The 15074-nt window shown below is 33.0% G+C and overlaps 1 protein-coding gene across 4 annotated transcripts in view; it reads left to right on the top strand.

Annotated features, from left to right (window-relative positions):
* LOC134714889 (uncharacterized) overlaps positions 1-15074 on the top strand; it is a 38719-nt gene that overhangs the window by 6691 nt on the left and 16954 nt on the right. The window contains exons 2-3 of one of the 4 annotated variants that reach the window (XM_063576591.1): positions 9507-9643; positions 12344-12499. In XM_063576591.1, coding sequence (XP_063432661.1) covers positions 9563-9643; positions 12344-12499 — 237 coding nt within the window. In that variant the 5' untranslated portion in view covers positions 9507-9562. Of the gene's footprint in view, positions 1-9506; positions 9789-9865; positions 10157-10178; positions 10338-12343; positions 12500-15074 lie in introns of those variants that run through there. The other 3 variants (XM_063576606.1, XM_063576598.1, XM_063576583.1) reach the window with 3 other exon arrangements.

The following is a 15074-nucleotide window of genomic DNA, read 5'->3' as shown; positions in this document are numbered from 1 at the left end:
CTTCAAACATTTTTTTGAGAGGATTAATATTCAACAGCATAGTGAATTGCTCTAAGAGAAAACAAAAAATTTAAGTTCATTAGAACACATTCATTCTGTGTCAGAAACCTATGCTGTGTCAACTATTTAATCACAATCCAAATTTAGAGCTGAATCCAGCTTGAATGTTGTGTCCATACTTGCCCCAACCATTCAGGGTTCAACCTCTGCGGTCGAATAAAGCTACACCCTGCGAAGCATCGGGTTTAAATTTTAATAACTTTCTTAAACTATCCTGGGTTTGTACCAAACTTGGACAGAAGCTTATTTATGATCATAAGATAGTATCCAGAATTAATTTTGTAAAAAGATAACTCCATTTTTTCTGTATTGTACTTAAAAATGGACTTAGATTTTCGTCCAGTTAACATTACATACAGTCTGCAGTTAAAGTTTTCAAAACATTTATTAGATTCATTAACTATCCTAGATTTTTACCAAAATTGGACAGAAGCTTCTTACAATCATAAGATAGTATCAAGAGGAATGTTTTTATTGATATTTTTCCTCATTTTGGTTGAGCCTGCGATTTACAGCAAAAGTAGGCGAGACACTGGGTTTCACGGAACCCTTACAATTTTTTTTATATATAGATTTAAACGTGTTGTCCCATTTGAATGGTTTTACTCTTTTAATTTTGGGGCCCTTCATAGCTTGTTGTTCAGTGTGAGCCAATGCTCCATGTTGAAGGCTGTACATTGACCTTAATGTATAAGGGTTTACTTTTTTAAATTGTTATTTGGATGGAGAGTTGTCTCATTGTCACTCATACCACATCTTTCTTTATCTAATTATAGAATATGAATGTTGTTTGAATTTAAATATTATATGTGTTGTAATGATTGTCATGTTTGTCTTGGTAACAATCCAATATTTGGATATTTGGATTTTACACCAATAAAATGATTTCAATTTGATTTGATTTGGTGCCATCAGTTATATTTGACAAGGCAACATTTTTTTTTAATTTCCACAATTTTTATCTAAAACGGTCTACATTACACAATGTACACTTGTAGTAAGAAGAAGTTTCTTTCTGAAGTCATTAATTTTTATACGACCGCAAAATTTAAATTTTTTTTCGTCGTATATTGCTATCACGTTGCAATTGGCGTCCTCGTCGTTCGAATACTTTTAGTTTTCGCACTCTAACTTTAGTAAAAGTGAATAGAAATCTATGAAATTTTAACACAAGGTTTATGACCACAAAAGGAAGGTTGGGATTGATTTTTAGGAGTTTTGGTCTAATCATTTTAGGAATTAGAGGCCAAAAAGGGTCCAAATAAGCATTTTCTTGTTTTTCGCACAGTAACTTTAGTTTAAGAGAATAGAAATCTATGAAATTTTGACACAAGGTTTATGACCACAAAAGGAAGGTTGGGATTGATTTCGGGAGTTTTGGTTCAAAGAGTTAGGAATTAGGGGCCAAAAAGGGGTCCAAATTAGCATTTTTTTTGTTTTTGTACCATTAGTATTATTAGTTTAAACATATTTATTTATAGTGGATTGGGAAACAAGTTTTGCAACTTATATTAATCCCTTTCCACTTTGCGGGTGTGAGTGCTGCCTTGTAGCAGCATTAGCATGCTCTTTTTCAAAATCTACAAGGGTGTCTTTCACGTGCAAGAGATATGGCTCTCTCTTAACACGGGTCAGCCATTTATCGTCCCCGTCCGATGGACTATCATCGTTTCCTCAAGACCATACTCGCCAGGGCCGTAACTACCTGCTCCACCCCTGAATTTTCTACACCAAATTTTTTTTTTGAAGTAATAAAATGAAATATGGACAAGATGTTCACAAATTTGTATTAAAAACAACACAAGTTTACAGTTATCATGGTTATAACAATTATCATGATACGTGATATATCTGTCATTTGCCGGATTGTTTTTTTTTCAAAAGTGAACCATTTCAGTATTTGTTTTAGTTTTTTTTTTTTCGTGTGGCCATCCATCTGTTTATATAAAGAACGTATTTCCTATGTCGTACGAGAACGCGTATAAAACTTTGCTTTAAACAGTTTTAAATAAAACTTAACTGACTTAAGGAGGCTCGCGGGTATAAAATTTTCAGAAAAAAAATAAACTTTTATTTTACATTGCAAATTTTATTAATTACCTTGAGTAGTTGTTACTTTATCATATGGTACAAAAATCATTTCAAAAAATCAATTCCTGTTGACCCCAGGTGACTTTTAAAATGTCGATATCATTGAAAAGTTCTAAATTATCTCCCTTTGGTGCAAAAATGCCAATATTTGGCATTAAAATTGAAATATCTTTTTTAACTCATCGGTGACCTATATTTTTTATTGATTTTTTCGAATAAGCTGTACATAAACTAAATAATTGTAAAAATTAAGCGATTTCTGTAATTTAATTTTTTTTTTATTTCGATATTCCCGCTATTTCTCCTATTAGTTCAACAGAAAAAAAGGACATCAACAAAAATGTATGCTTCTTTAAAAGGCAAATTGTGAACGTAAATGCACGGTGACCCCATTTTTTTTTTATTTCATTTTCTATTAAGAATAAGATAAAGTTCATTTATAGAAAAATATAGCAAATCCTATATTAAATAAAAAAATTCATTTAGACGTGCCCTAGGGGTGCAATTAAGCAGAGAAAGTTCCCATTGTATTGTAAATCTTTTATGATATCGGAAATTCGTTACCAGCTGAATCAGCTGTTGGATATTTTTTTAACGTGTCTAGTCAGACAGTACTTCTCCCAATCAAACGAGAACATTATGGTCATTAAATATTAAACACTGCCATTCGTTGTAGTTCTATACATGTCTGTTCTGCTTTCAACAATATTGAAATTCAAGGTCCTCGATAAAAAAAACAAAAACATATCTTGCATTCTATTATCTTGCTTTAGATGTTTTTTTTAACTTACCAGTTTGATTTCTAGCAAAAATGCCGGTCTGTAAATACAGATAATAAATGTTTGCAAAACAAATTGCTTCCAGGTTCAAGCATTACTGGTGAGTCCACTCCTAAAGTAAGGAAATCGAAGCAAAACGGGTAATTTTTAGCCATTTTATTGAGAGAGAAAAAAGCAAGGAAATCGAATGAAAACGGGATATTATTACCTATTTTACTGAGGAAAAAAAATCGCCATAAAAATTGCTTCAAGGTTCAAGCAAATACTGATGAATTTTTAAGTAAAGAATCGAAAGAAAACGGGATATTTTTAGCCATTTTACTGAGGAAAAAATCAGCGGCCCCAAATGGTGTCAAGGGAGAGCCGAAAATTAAGTCCCTGAAATTTTCATCCCAGACGGGAATCGAACCAGGAACCTTTGTGTTAGTAGTCCAATGCACTAACCACTACACCACGGCTTGGTATTGATTTTTGGAGTTTTGGTCTTTACAGTTTAGGAATAAGGGGCCCAAAGGGTCCTAAATTAAACTTTGTTTGATTATACCCCCGCTTTAAAAAAGGGGGGGTATACTGTTTTACCTCTGTCTGTCCGTCAGTCCTTCAGTCCGTCCGTCAGTCAGTCCGTCCCATGAAACTTTTGTCACATTTTTCTCAGGAACTACAATACAAGGATTTCTGAAATTTGGTTTCAGGGTTTATCTAAGTCAGCTATACCGTGTGATGCGTTTTTAGATTGATCACTTGACTACTTCCTGTTTACCGAACACTTGTATGATTTTACACATGATAGCCAAGTTGAAAATTTTCGTCACATTTTTCTCAGGAACAACAATACAAGGATTTCTGAAATTTGGTTTCAGGGTTTATCTAAGTCAGCTATACCGTGTGATGCGTTTTCAGATTGATCACTTGACAACTTCCTGTTTACCGAACACTTGTATGATTTTACACCTGATAGCCAAGTTGAAAATTTTCGTCACATTTTTCTCAGGAACTACAATACAAGGATTTCTGAAATTTGGTTTCAGGGTTAATCTAAGTCAGCTATACCGTGTGATGCGTTTTTAGATTGATCACTTGACTACTTCCTGTTTACCGAACACTTGTATGATTTTACACATGATAGCCAAGTTGAAAATTTTCGTCACATTTTTCTCAGGAACTACAATACAAGGATTTCTGAAATTTGGTTTCAGGCTTTATCTAAGTCAGCTATACGGTGTGATGCATTTTCAGATTGATCACTTGACAACTTCCTGTTTACCGAACACTTGTACAATTTTACACATGATAGCCAAGTTGAAAATTTTCGTCACATTTTTCTCAGGAACTACAATACAAGGATTTCTGAAATTTTGTTTCAGGATTTATATAAGTCAGCTTTACTGTGTGATGCGTTTTCAGATTGATCACTTGACAACTTCCTGTTTACCGAACACTTGCATATTTTTACACTATTAATATTATCCACTTGCGGCGGGGGTATCATCAGTGAGCAGTAGCTCGCAGTGTACTTGTTTCATCAAAAATTGAAAAAATGGGGTTCTTTGATATGCCGAATCTAACTGTGTATGTAGATTTTATATTTTTGGTCCCGTTTACAAATTGGTCTACATTAGGGTCCAAATGGTCGAAAATTAAACTTAGTTTGATTTTGACAAAAATTGAATCCTTGGGGTTCTTTGATATGCTGAATCTAAAAATGTACTTAGATTTTTGATTATTGGCCCAGTTTTCAAGTTGGTCCAAATTGGGGTCCAAAATCAAACTTTGTTTGATTTCATCAAAAATTGAATAATTGGGGTTCTTTGATATGCCAAATCTAATTGTGTATGTAGATTCTTAATTTTTATACGAGGCCAAAATAAATAAATAGTGTGTTTCCTATTTCACCCTGAAGAAAATTAGGTAGGGTTGGTAGGTAAAACATTTTATTTTATGAAAACTTTTTTTTCTGTCGATGATAGCAGAAAAAGATTCAAATGAAATCATTTGATGTGCCTGCATGCTTCTTTGATATTCATAATAGTACTTAATTAAATCCACATGTATTTTCATTAATAATAAAAATTCCCTTTCAATTTAATGTTTTTGTATCTGCAGAAGCGTTTTTGTATCTGCAGAAGCTTAACATAACTTTAAGTTAAGGGTATACATGTGGGAACAGATTCCTACCCTCCCCCACCCCCATCCCCGGGCTTTTTTAGTAGTATATCGATGCTAAGCAGCAGCCTATGATTTTTTGAAAGGCAATACTCGTGCACCCTCTTTATTTAATAAACAGATGTCTTTTGATGTTTGACAGAATTTAATCTTTAAGGGTGGGGTTCTGACAATATTAAAATTTCAGGTTTTGAGAAAAGTGAGAATCTTTTGTCTTTATAAGTTTATATTTAATATATGGAAAAAAATTGTAGATTTATTTTCCATCTCTGGTCATGCTGGTATAAACTGTTCTGGGACCAGCCAGAGAAAATTTTAAAAGAATAAAAGTAGACATGGTGCAGGGGCAGATTCATTTATAAATGAACATGAATCATACACCATGTCTGCCTACTGGGGAGAGCTTTCTATTTTTTGTTGCACATTGTCTGCCTCTTGTCATCATTAACACCAACTGTCAAATCCCCAAAAGCATATCATTTCTGAGAGCAATTTTTACAACATTGGTAACAGCATATTTTACAACAAAAGCTGGATTGATTTTAGCAGTAAATTGATCTCATTTTACTCTTAAATTATTGGTCAATTATGGTCTTGTCAAATCATGACAAATGTTTTCGTATGTCTTAAAACTTTTCTTTGCCCATCATGTTGTTCTTAAAAAATATTCATCAAATTGTTATAATTCAGAATTGATGTCATTATATTTTGCAAACATGTGATCACATTTTGCATATTTGACAGCTAAAAAATAGCTGCAGCCATGCTTGTTTATTTAAAGTCTTGGTTTTTGAAATGCTTGACTTATTTATATTGGTCATTGCTATCAAACGTTTTGAAGATCTATAGTTTTCTAAACAAAAAGTTGGATCCGGACAGACCGAAAAATCCGGATTTTTCATATTTTTTATTTTTTTTGTCAATAAAATGTTTAGGGTCAGCGTCAGAAACGGAGGTAGGGTCGGGAAACCGGAAACACACTATTAATTTATTTTGGCCCGACCGCAAAATTTCGTAATTGCGCAATAGAAAGAAATATCTAATTGCACAATATTGTGCAATAGCAAGAAATTTATTTTCAATTGGAGTTATCTTTCTTTGTCCAGAATAGGTAGTTAAATCAACTTAATCATTGTTTTATACAATATACAATGTATATTCACTTTTACTACCAACTGATAAATTAAAACAATCTTTACCATTCAGTGATTTTAAACAAGCACTTTTTTTACATTTTAATATTTTATGATGTATTTAAATGAGTTATTATTGTTACAAACTCCATTAGAAATTGGAATTGAGATCAGTTTTGAAATAAAGGATAGGGGATGTGAAAAAAAAAATTGGGGGGGGGGGGGGGGGGGGGGGTCAATTTTTCTCATTTGGAATTTCATAAATAAAAAGAAAATATCTTCAAACCTTTTTTTGAGAGATTAATATTCAACAGCATAGTGAATTGCTCAAAGGGGCAAAATTTTTTTTTTTAGTTCATTAGACCACATTCATTCTGTGTCAGACACCTATGCTGTGTCAACAATTAATCACAATCCAAGTTTAGAGCTGAATCCAGCTTGAATGTTGTGTCCATACTTGCCCCAACTGTTCAGGGTTCAACCTGTGCAGTCGTATTAAGCTGCGCCCTGCGGAGCATCTGGTTGGTCCTGTTTTCAAATTGGTCTACATTAAAGTCCAAAGGGTCCAAAATTAAACTTAGTTTGATTTAAAAAAAAAAATGAATACTTGGGGTTCTTTGATATGCTGAATCCAAGCATGTACTTAGATTTTTGATTATGGGCCCAGTTTTCAAGTTGGTCAAAATCAGGATCTAAAATTATTATATTAAGTATTGTGCAATAGCAAGAAATCTTCAATTGCACAGTATTGTGCAATAGCAAGAAATTTTCAATTGCACAGTATTGCACAATAGCAAGAAATCTTCAATTGTACAGTATTGTGCAATAGCAAGTATTTAAATTGCACAGTATTGCGCAATAGAAAGAAATATCTAAGTGCACAATATTGTGCAATAGCAAGAAATTTATTTTCAATTGGAGTTATCTTTCTTTGTCCAGAATAGGTAGTTGAATCAACTTAAAATCATTGTTTTATACAATATACAATGTATATTCACTTTTACTACCAACTGATAAATTAAAACAATCTTTACCATTCAGTGATAACAAGCACTTTTTTACATTTTAATATATTTTATGATGTATTTAAATGAGTAATTATTGTTATGAACTCCATTAGAAATTGGAATTGAGATCAGTTTTGGAATAAAGGATAGGGGATGTGAAAAAAAAATTGGGGGGGGATCAATTTTTCTCTTTTGAAATTTCATAAATATAAAGAAAATTTCTTCAAACATTTTTTTGAGAGGATTAATATTCAACAGCATAGTGAATTGCTCAAAGGCAAATCAAAAAAATTAGGTTCATTAGACCACATTCATTCTGTGTCAGAAACCTATGCTGTGTCAACAATTAATCACAATCCAAGTTTAGAGCTGAATCCAGCTTGAATGTTGTGTCCATACTTGCCCCAACCATTCAGGGTTCAACCTGTGCGGTCGTATAAAGCTGCGCCCTGCGGAGCATCTGATTTTAATTAGGAATAACCCCAAAACATTTTAGGCCCAATCGCTACATTTCCTGTAATAGATTGTACAGTATATATTGTTAACATGATGTTGTTCAAATAATACATGAAAATGCAATATTTGGTGAGTCTTTAGTGATCATGGTGATGCTCAAAACCTAAAATTTATTAAAAAAAATGATAACCAGCTGTTAAAGGCAGTTTATGATTTGAAGAGCTTTTAAAATATCAGAACTGCTGAAAAAAGGGAAGTCAATCCTGCCATAAGCCAGCCTCTCAATATTAGGATTATTATAAAAGGAATCATCTATTGGTACAAAATAATTTACATAGTAAATGATTAATCCCACTGTACTAGAATTATTTGTATGTTTGCTCGCAATTTTTGTCAAAAATTAATTTATATGTTACAAAATAAATTTACAATGTTGATAACTAACAGCATTTAACAAACACAAGTTAATAAATTACCATTCATCAACTGTGTCCCCCCTCATAGAATTGGTGTTAACGTTATTGATTTCATTTAGGATATACATGAATAAACCCTAAGCGTATAATAATATTACGGACACGTTTGAGGAACATAGACAAGTTTTAGGGAATTGGACACGTTTGAGGAACATAGACAAGTTTTAGGGAATTGGACACGTTTGAGGAACATAGACAAGTTTTAGGGAATTGGACACGTTTGAGGAACATAGACAAGTTTTAGGGAATTGGACACGTTTGAGGAACATAGACAAGTTTTAGGGAATTGGACACGTTTGAGGAACATAGACAAGTTTGGGGGAATGGAACACGTTTAGGGGGGGGGGGAGGTCATGTTTGGGAGTGTTACATATTTGCGATTGAGTCAGCTGTTGCTAGTGAAATTAATAATTTTGTTTATTTAAATTATAGTAGAATTGTTTTATTGTTGATTTGATATATATGTGAAGAGGGAGATATGTTTCAAATTTCCAATTCATCTTAGTTGAATTTAAAAATTATGTATTACAGTTGAATCAGTCAACAAAATGGTTCATCTTTGTTTCACTTTCCATGTTAAAATTCTTTTACTTTTAATGGCTGAACATGACTTATGCATGCATATCAAATCTCTATCTAATAGGTTAAATTGAAGATCACATTAATAAGATTTATTGAGGTTGAATTATTCACTTTTTGAATTTCTGCAGATATCTCAATCAACAACCATTCTTGACCTATCTTTTAAATTTTACAACCCAATACCAAATATTGGTAAAATTCAATTTGAACTTGTAAGATCTTCATATACATGTATAGTCAATTGGTCCCTTTCTAATCATTTGTAAGATCTTCATATATACTTGTATAGTCAATTGGTCCGTAAGATCTTCATATACATGTATAGTCAATTGGTCCCTTTTCAATTGTTTTAATATGCATATGCAACATCATTTACTTCTGAATGGTTATATATTTTTTGACAAATTTTTACCATGACTGTTGATTGAATAATCAATTGATCTTTAAGAGTTTATCAATTCACATTTAAATTTTACTTTTATTTTTCTATTCATATATATTTTGGTCTCTAACATGTCTAATAGTAAATTAAAAGTATGGAAATTAAAGGTTAAATTATTGCCCTTTTCAAAGTACAAATGTATTGTTATAAGTGTAAATAAAAGCAGATACAGGGGAGAAGCCTTATGCCACCTGGACACTGCCCTTTGCAACCATGAGGTGATAACATGCTTTGATATATTTGTATATGTTCTGCAGAGGTTTGTTACCTATTAATTGTGTAGATATGAACTTATCATACATATTTTTTTTTATCAGATTATTTATAGTATCCTAGCAACAGAAATGGAGATTTGTTCAGCATTAACATAAAGATGATTGTGGAACCAGGGCCTCCTCCTGATATAGACATGGCTTCAGAGTTACCTCCCCTGTCAGTAGATACCATGTCTCAGGTTAGTGTTATAGGTCTGGAACCAGGGCCTCCTCCTGATATAGACGTGGCTTCAGAGTTACCACCCTTGTCATTAGATACCGTGTTATAGGTCAGGAACCATGGCTTCAGAGTTACATACCATGTCAGTAGATACCAGGTCACAGGTTAGTGATATAGTTCAGGAACCAGGACCATCCGACCTCCTCCTGATATAGACATGACTTCAGAGTTACCTCCCCTGTCAGTAGATACCATGTCACAGGTTAGTGTTATAGGTCAGGAACCAGGACCATCCGACCTCCTCCTGATATAGACATGGCTTCAGAGTTACCTCCACTGTCAGTAGATACCATGTCACAGGTTAGTGTTATAGGTCAGAACCAGGGCCTCCTGATATAGACATGGCTTCAGAGTTACCTCCCCTGTCAGTGGATACCATGTCACAGGTTAGTGTTATAGGTCAGAACCAGGGCCTCCTGATATAGTCATGGCTTCAGAGTTACCTCCCCTGTCAGTAGATACCATGTCACAGGTTAGTGTTATAGGTCAGGAAACAGGGCCTCCTGATATAGACATGGCATCAGAGTTACCTCCACTGTTAGTAGATACCTGTAACCATGTCACAGGTTAGTGTTATAGGTCATGAAACAGGGCCTCCTGATATAGACATGGCTTCAGAGTTACCTCCCCTGTCAGTTGATACCATGTCACAGGTTAGTGTTATAGGTCAAGAGTGCCACTTGTTAAGCTGTTGAAAGAAATTTTGTGTGTCCATTATGTACCTAGAATTTTGATAGAATAGAGAATGGAAACAGGTGATGTTTCAAAGAGATTACAACTATAGACCAGTACACAGCCCAATGCCCTAATGGGTCTTCAACACAGCAAGAAAATCTAGCTCATAGGGAGGCAATGTTCAGATAGCCCCTACTCAAGAGTGTATACTTGTTCAGCAAAATCCAATATTTTTAAGATAGTTTCTGTTTAGATTCTTTACTGGTCCCTAATCAGGAGTCAACAGGACATCTTACCAATCTTACCAAACTGGATTCTGCTTTGTTAAATATCCTGTTTTGTAGTTTAATGAATTTAGAAAAAACAAATAAAATGTTGGTTACTCATTGAAAAGAAGATGTGGTATAATTGTCAATGAGCAAAGTCTTTACAAGAGACCAAATAACACTGAAATTAACAACTATAGGTCCTTGCATGGAATTCAACAGGGATTAAAGTCCATACTGCATTTTAAACGTGGCAGATTGAAAAAATCAGTAGCAATTAACTATTTAGAGTTATGCTCTAAGAAGTGTAAGTTATATGGAAAATTGCATTGTAACTTGTAAGTACTCTCACACCTTCATTTTTTATACGACCGCAAAAATTAAAAAAAATTTGGTCGTATATTGGTATCACGTTGGCGTTGTTGTCGTCGTCTGCATCGTCTTCCAAATACTTTTAATTTTTGCACTCTAACTTAAGTAAAAGTGAATAGAAATCTATGAAATTTTGACACAAGGTTTATGACCACAAAAGAAAGGTTGGGATTGATTTTGGGAGTTTGGTTCCAACAGTTTAGGAATTAGGGGCCAAAAGGGGTCCATATAAGCATTATTCTTGGTTTTAGCACAATAACTTTAGTATAAGTGAATAGAAATCTAAGAAATTTTAACACAAGGATTATAACCAAAAAAGGAAGGTTGGGATTGATTTTAGGAGTTTTGGTCCCAACAGTTTAGGAATAAGGAGCCCAAAGGGTCCAACATTAAACTTTGTTTGATTTCATCAAAAATTGAATATTTTTGGTTCTTTGATATGCGGAATCTAACTGTGTATGTAGATTCTTATTTTTTGGTCCCATTTTCAAATTGGTCTATATTAAGGTCCAAAGGGTCCAAAATTAAACCTAGTTTGATTTAAAAAATTTTTTTTTTGATTATTGGACCAGTTTTCAAGTTGGTCCAAATGGGGGTCCAAAATTAAAATTTGTTTGATTTCATCAAAAATTGAATAATTGGGGTTCTTTGATATGCCAAATCTAAATAAGTATGTAGATTCTTAAATTTTGGTCCCATTTTCAAATTGATCTACATTAAAGTCCAAATGGTCCAAAATTAAACAAAGTTTGATTTAAACAAAAATTTAATTCTTGGGGTTCTTTGATATGCTGAATCTAAACATGTACTTAGATTTTTGATTTTTGATTTTCAAGTTGGTCCAAATCAGGATCCAAATTTATTATATTAAGTATTGTGCATTAGCAAGAAATTTTCAATTGCACAGTATTCAGCAATAGCAAGATTTTTTTCTCATTCTAGATTTCATAAATAAAAAGAAAATTTCTTCAAACATATTTTTGAGAGGATTTATATTCAACAGCATAATGAATTGCTCAAAGACAAAACAAAAATTTTAAGTTCACTAGAACACATGCATTCTGTGTCAGAAACCTATGCTGTGTCAACTATTTAATCACAATCCAAATTTAGAGCTGAATCCAGCTTGAATGTTGTGTCCATACTTGCCCTAACGATTCAGGGTTCAACCTCTGCAGTCGTATTAAGCTGCACCCTGCGGAGCATCTGGATTTCTCATACTTTAATATGATTGATTCAGTGAAATTGTTGTTGATTATATAAGTATGAAGGAAGTAGTTTGAGATTAGCATTATAGCAATGAGTTAAGCTGAAATACTTTATTTGAATGAGTTTTTATTTTACAGATCCAGTTGACGGAATTTATTCCACACTTAGTTTGTCTAGTCACAGGAAGGGAACAACCATACTTTGGTAAAAATCAGTACAAACCTGTCTGGTGGCCTGATGGAGTGGCATGGACAACTCCAGATGAAGAATCAGATAATACTTTAGCATTACAGGTATTTAAAATAGTTTTATACATGTGAACATGCTTTACTGTGTGATCTGTTTTGCTTCAAAATATATTTTATTTAAATACTTGGTGCAATATATGAAATCATAAGATCACAAATATTTGCATTTTCTAAATGACTCCTTGCAACCACCTTATCACATACAATGTCAACACACAGATCTCTCTACACAGATATTCAGACACCACATATGGTCAGCATATTATTTAGATATCACACATTTATGACATTCAGCTTATTATTCAGATATCACACATTGCCAGCATACTATTAAGATATCACACACTGTCAGCTTATTATTCAGATATATCACATTCATGACACTGTCAGCCTATTATTCAGATATTACATTCATGACATTGTCAGCATATTATTGAGATATCACACATTGTTCGATTATTATTCATATATCACACATTGCCAGCCTATTATTCAGATATCACACATAGCCAGCATACTACTTAGATATCACACACTGTTTATACACTGTTTAATTTTTTTGTCGTATATTGGTATCACGTTGGCGTCGTCGTCATCATTGTTGTCTAAAGACATTTGGTTTTCGCACTCTTAACTTTAGTAATAGTAAATAGAAATCTATGAAATTTAAACACAAGGTTAATGACCATAAAAGGACAGTTGGGATTGATTTTGGGTGTTTTGGTCCCAACAGTTTAGGAATAAGGGATCAAAAAGGGCCCAAATAAGCATTTTCTTGGTTTTCGCACAATAACTTTAGTATAAGTAAAAATGTATACAGAAATCTATGAAATTTTCTACGACCACAAAAGAAAGATTGGGATTAATTATGGGAGTTTAAATCCCAACAGTTAAGGAATTAAGGGCCAAAAACAGGTTCCAAATAAGCACTTTTCTTGATTTTTGCTCAATAACTTTAGTAAAAGTTAATACAAATCTTTTATATATTTACACAAGGTTTATAAAGTAAGGTTAGAATTGATTTTGGGAGTTTTGGTCCCAATGAATTCAGGTCCTAAAGGGTCCCAAATTAAACTTTGTTTGATTTCATCAAAAAATGAATTATTAGGGTTCTTTGATATGCCAAATTTAAGGGTGTGTTCAGATTCTTAATTTTTATACGCCTGTCTTTTAGACGGGACGTATTATGGTATACCGTTGTCCTGTCGTCGTCCTCACTTCGGACAATAATTAAAAACGCTTTCACCAATTTCCATGAAACTTTAGCGAATTGATTATATCTATTGACGTAAGCTCCCTTTCGTTTTTTTTCAGATTTTAAGTTTTGAATTTATGGGGCTTTATTCATAAAAAAGGGGGGATTTTCAACACTTCGGACAATAACTCAAAAACACTTTCACCAATTTCCATGAAACTTAAGTGAATTGTTTATATCTATTGAGTTAAGCTCCCTTTTGTTTTTTTTTTAATTTCAGATTTTAAGTTTTGGATTGATGGGGCTTTATTCATAAAAAAAGGGGGGATTTTCAACACTTCGGACAATAACTCAAAAAGGCTTTCACCAATGTCCATGAAACTTAAAATTATATTAAGTATTGTGCAATAGCAAGAAATTTTCAATTACGCAGTATTCTGTAATAGCAAGAAATCTTCAATTGCACAGTATTGTACAAAAGCAATAAATCTTCAATTGTACAGTATTGCGCAATAGCAAGAAATAACTTGTTGCACAAAAATTGAATATATGGGGTTCTTCAATATGTTGAATCTAACCATGTATTTAGATATTTAGACGACTGCAAAAATTGAAAATTTCGTGGTCGTATATTGGTATCAAGTTGGCGTTGTCATCTGCATTGTCTTCGTCTGTGTCGTCTGAATACTTTTAGTTTTCACACTCTTACTTTATTAAAAGTGAATAGAAATCTATGAAATTTTGACATAAGGTTTACGACCACAAAAGAAAGGTTGGGATTGATTTTGGGAGTTTTGGTTTAAGTAAATAGAAATCAATGAAATTTAAACACAAGAGTTATGACCACAAAAGAAAGGTTGGGATTGATTTTGGGAGTTGAGGTCCGAACAGTTTAGGAATTAGGGGCCAAAAAGTGGTCCAAATAAGCATTTTTCTTGGTTTTCGCACCATAACTTTAGTATAAGTGAATAGAAATCTAAGAAATTTCAACACAAGGTATGACCATAAAAGGAAGGTTTGGGATTGATTTTGGGAGTTTTGGTCACAACAGTTTAGGAATAAGGGGCCCAAAGGGTCCAAAGTTAAACTTTGTTTGATTTCATCAAAAATTGAATAATTGGGGTTCTTTGATATATGCCAAATCTAACTGTTTATGTAGATTTTTAATTTTTGGTCCCATTTTCAAATTGGTCTACATTAAAGTCCAAAGGTTCCAAAATTAAATTAAGTTTGATTTTAACAAAAATTGAATTCTTGGGCTTCTTTGATATGCTGAATCTAAAAATGTACTTAGATTTTTTATTATGGGCCCAGTTTTCAAGTTGGTCCAAATCAGGATCCAAAATTATCATATGAAGTATTGTGCAATAGCATGAAATTTTCAATTGCATAGTATTCAGCAATAGCAAGAAATCTTCAATTGCA

This window comes from Mytilus trossulus, chromosome 1 (genome assembly GCF_036588685.1).
Source record: "Mytilus trossulus isolate FHL-02 chromosome 1, PNRI_Mtr1.1.1.hap1, whole genome shotgun sequence".
NCBI lineage: Eukaryota > Metazoa > Mollusca > Bivalvia > Mytilida > Mytilidae > Mytilus > Mytilus trossulus.
The sequence above is the reverse complement of the archived record's forward strand: the minus strand, read 5'-3'. Positions and strand labels throughout refer to the sequence as shown.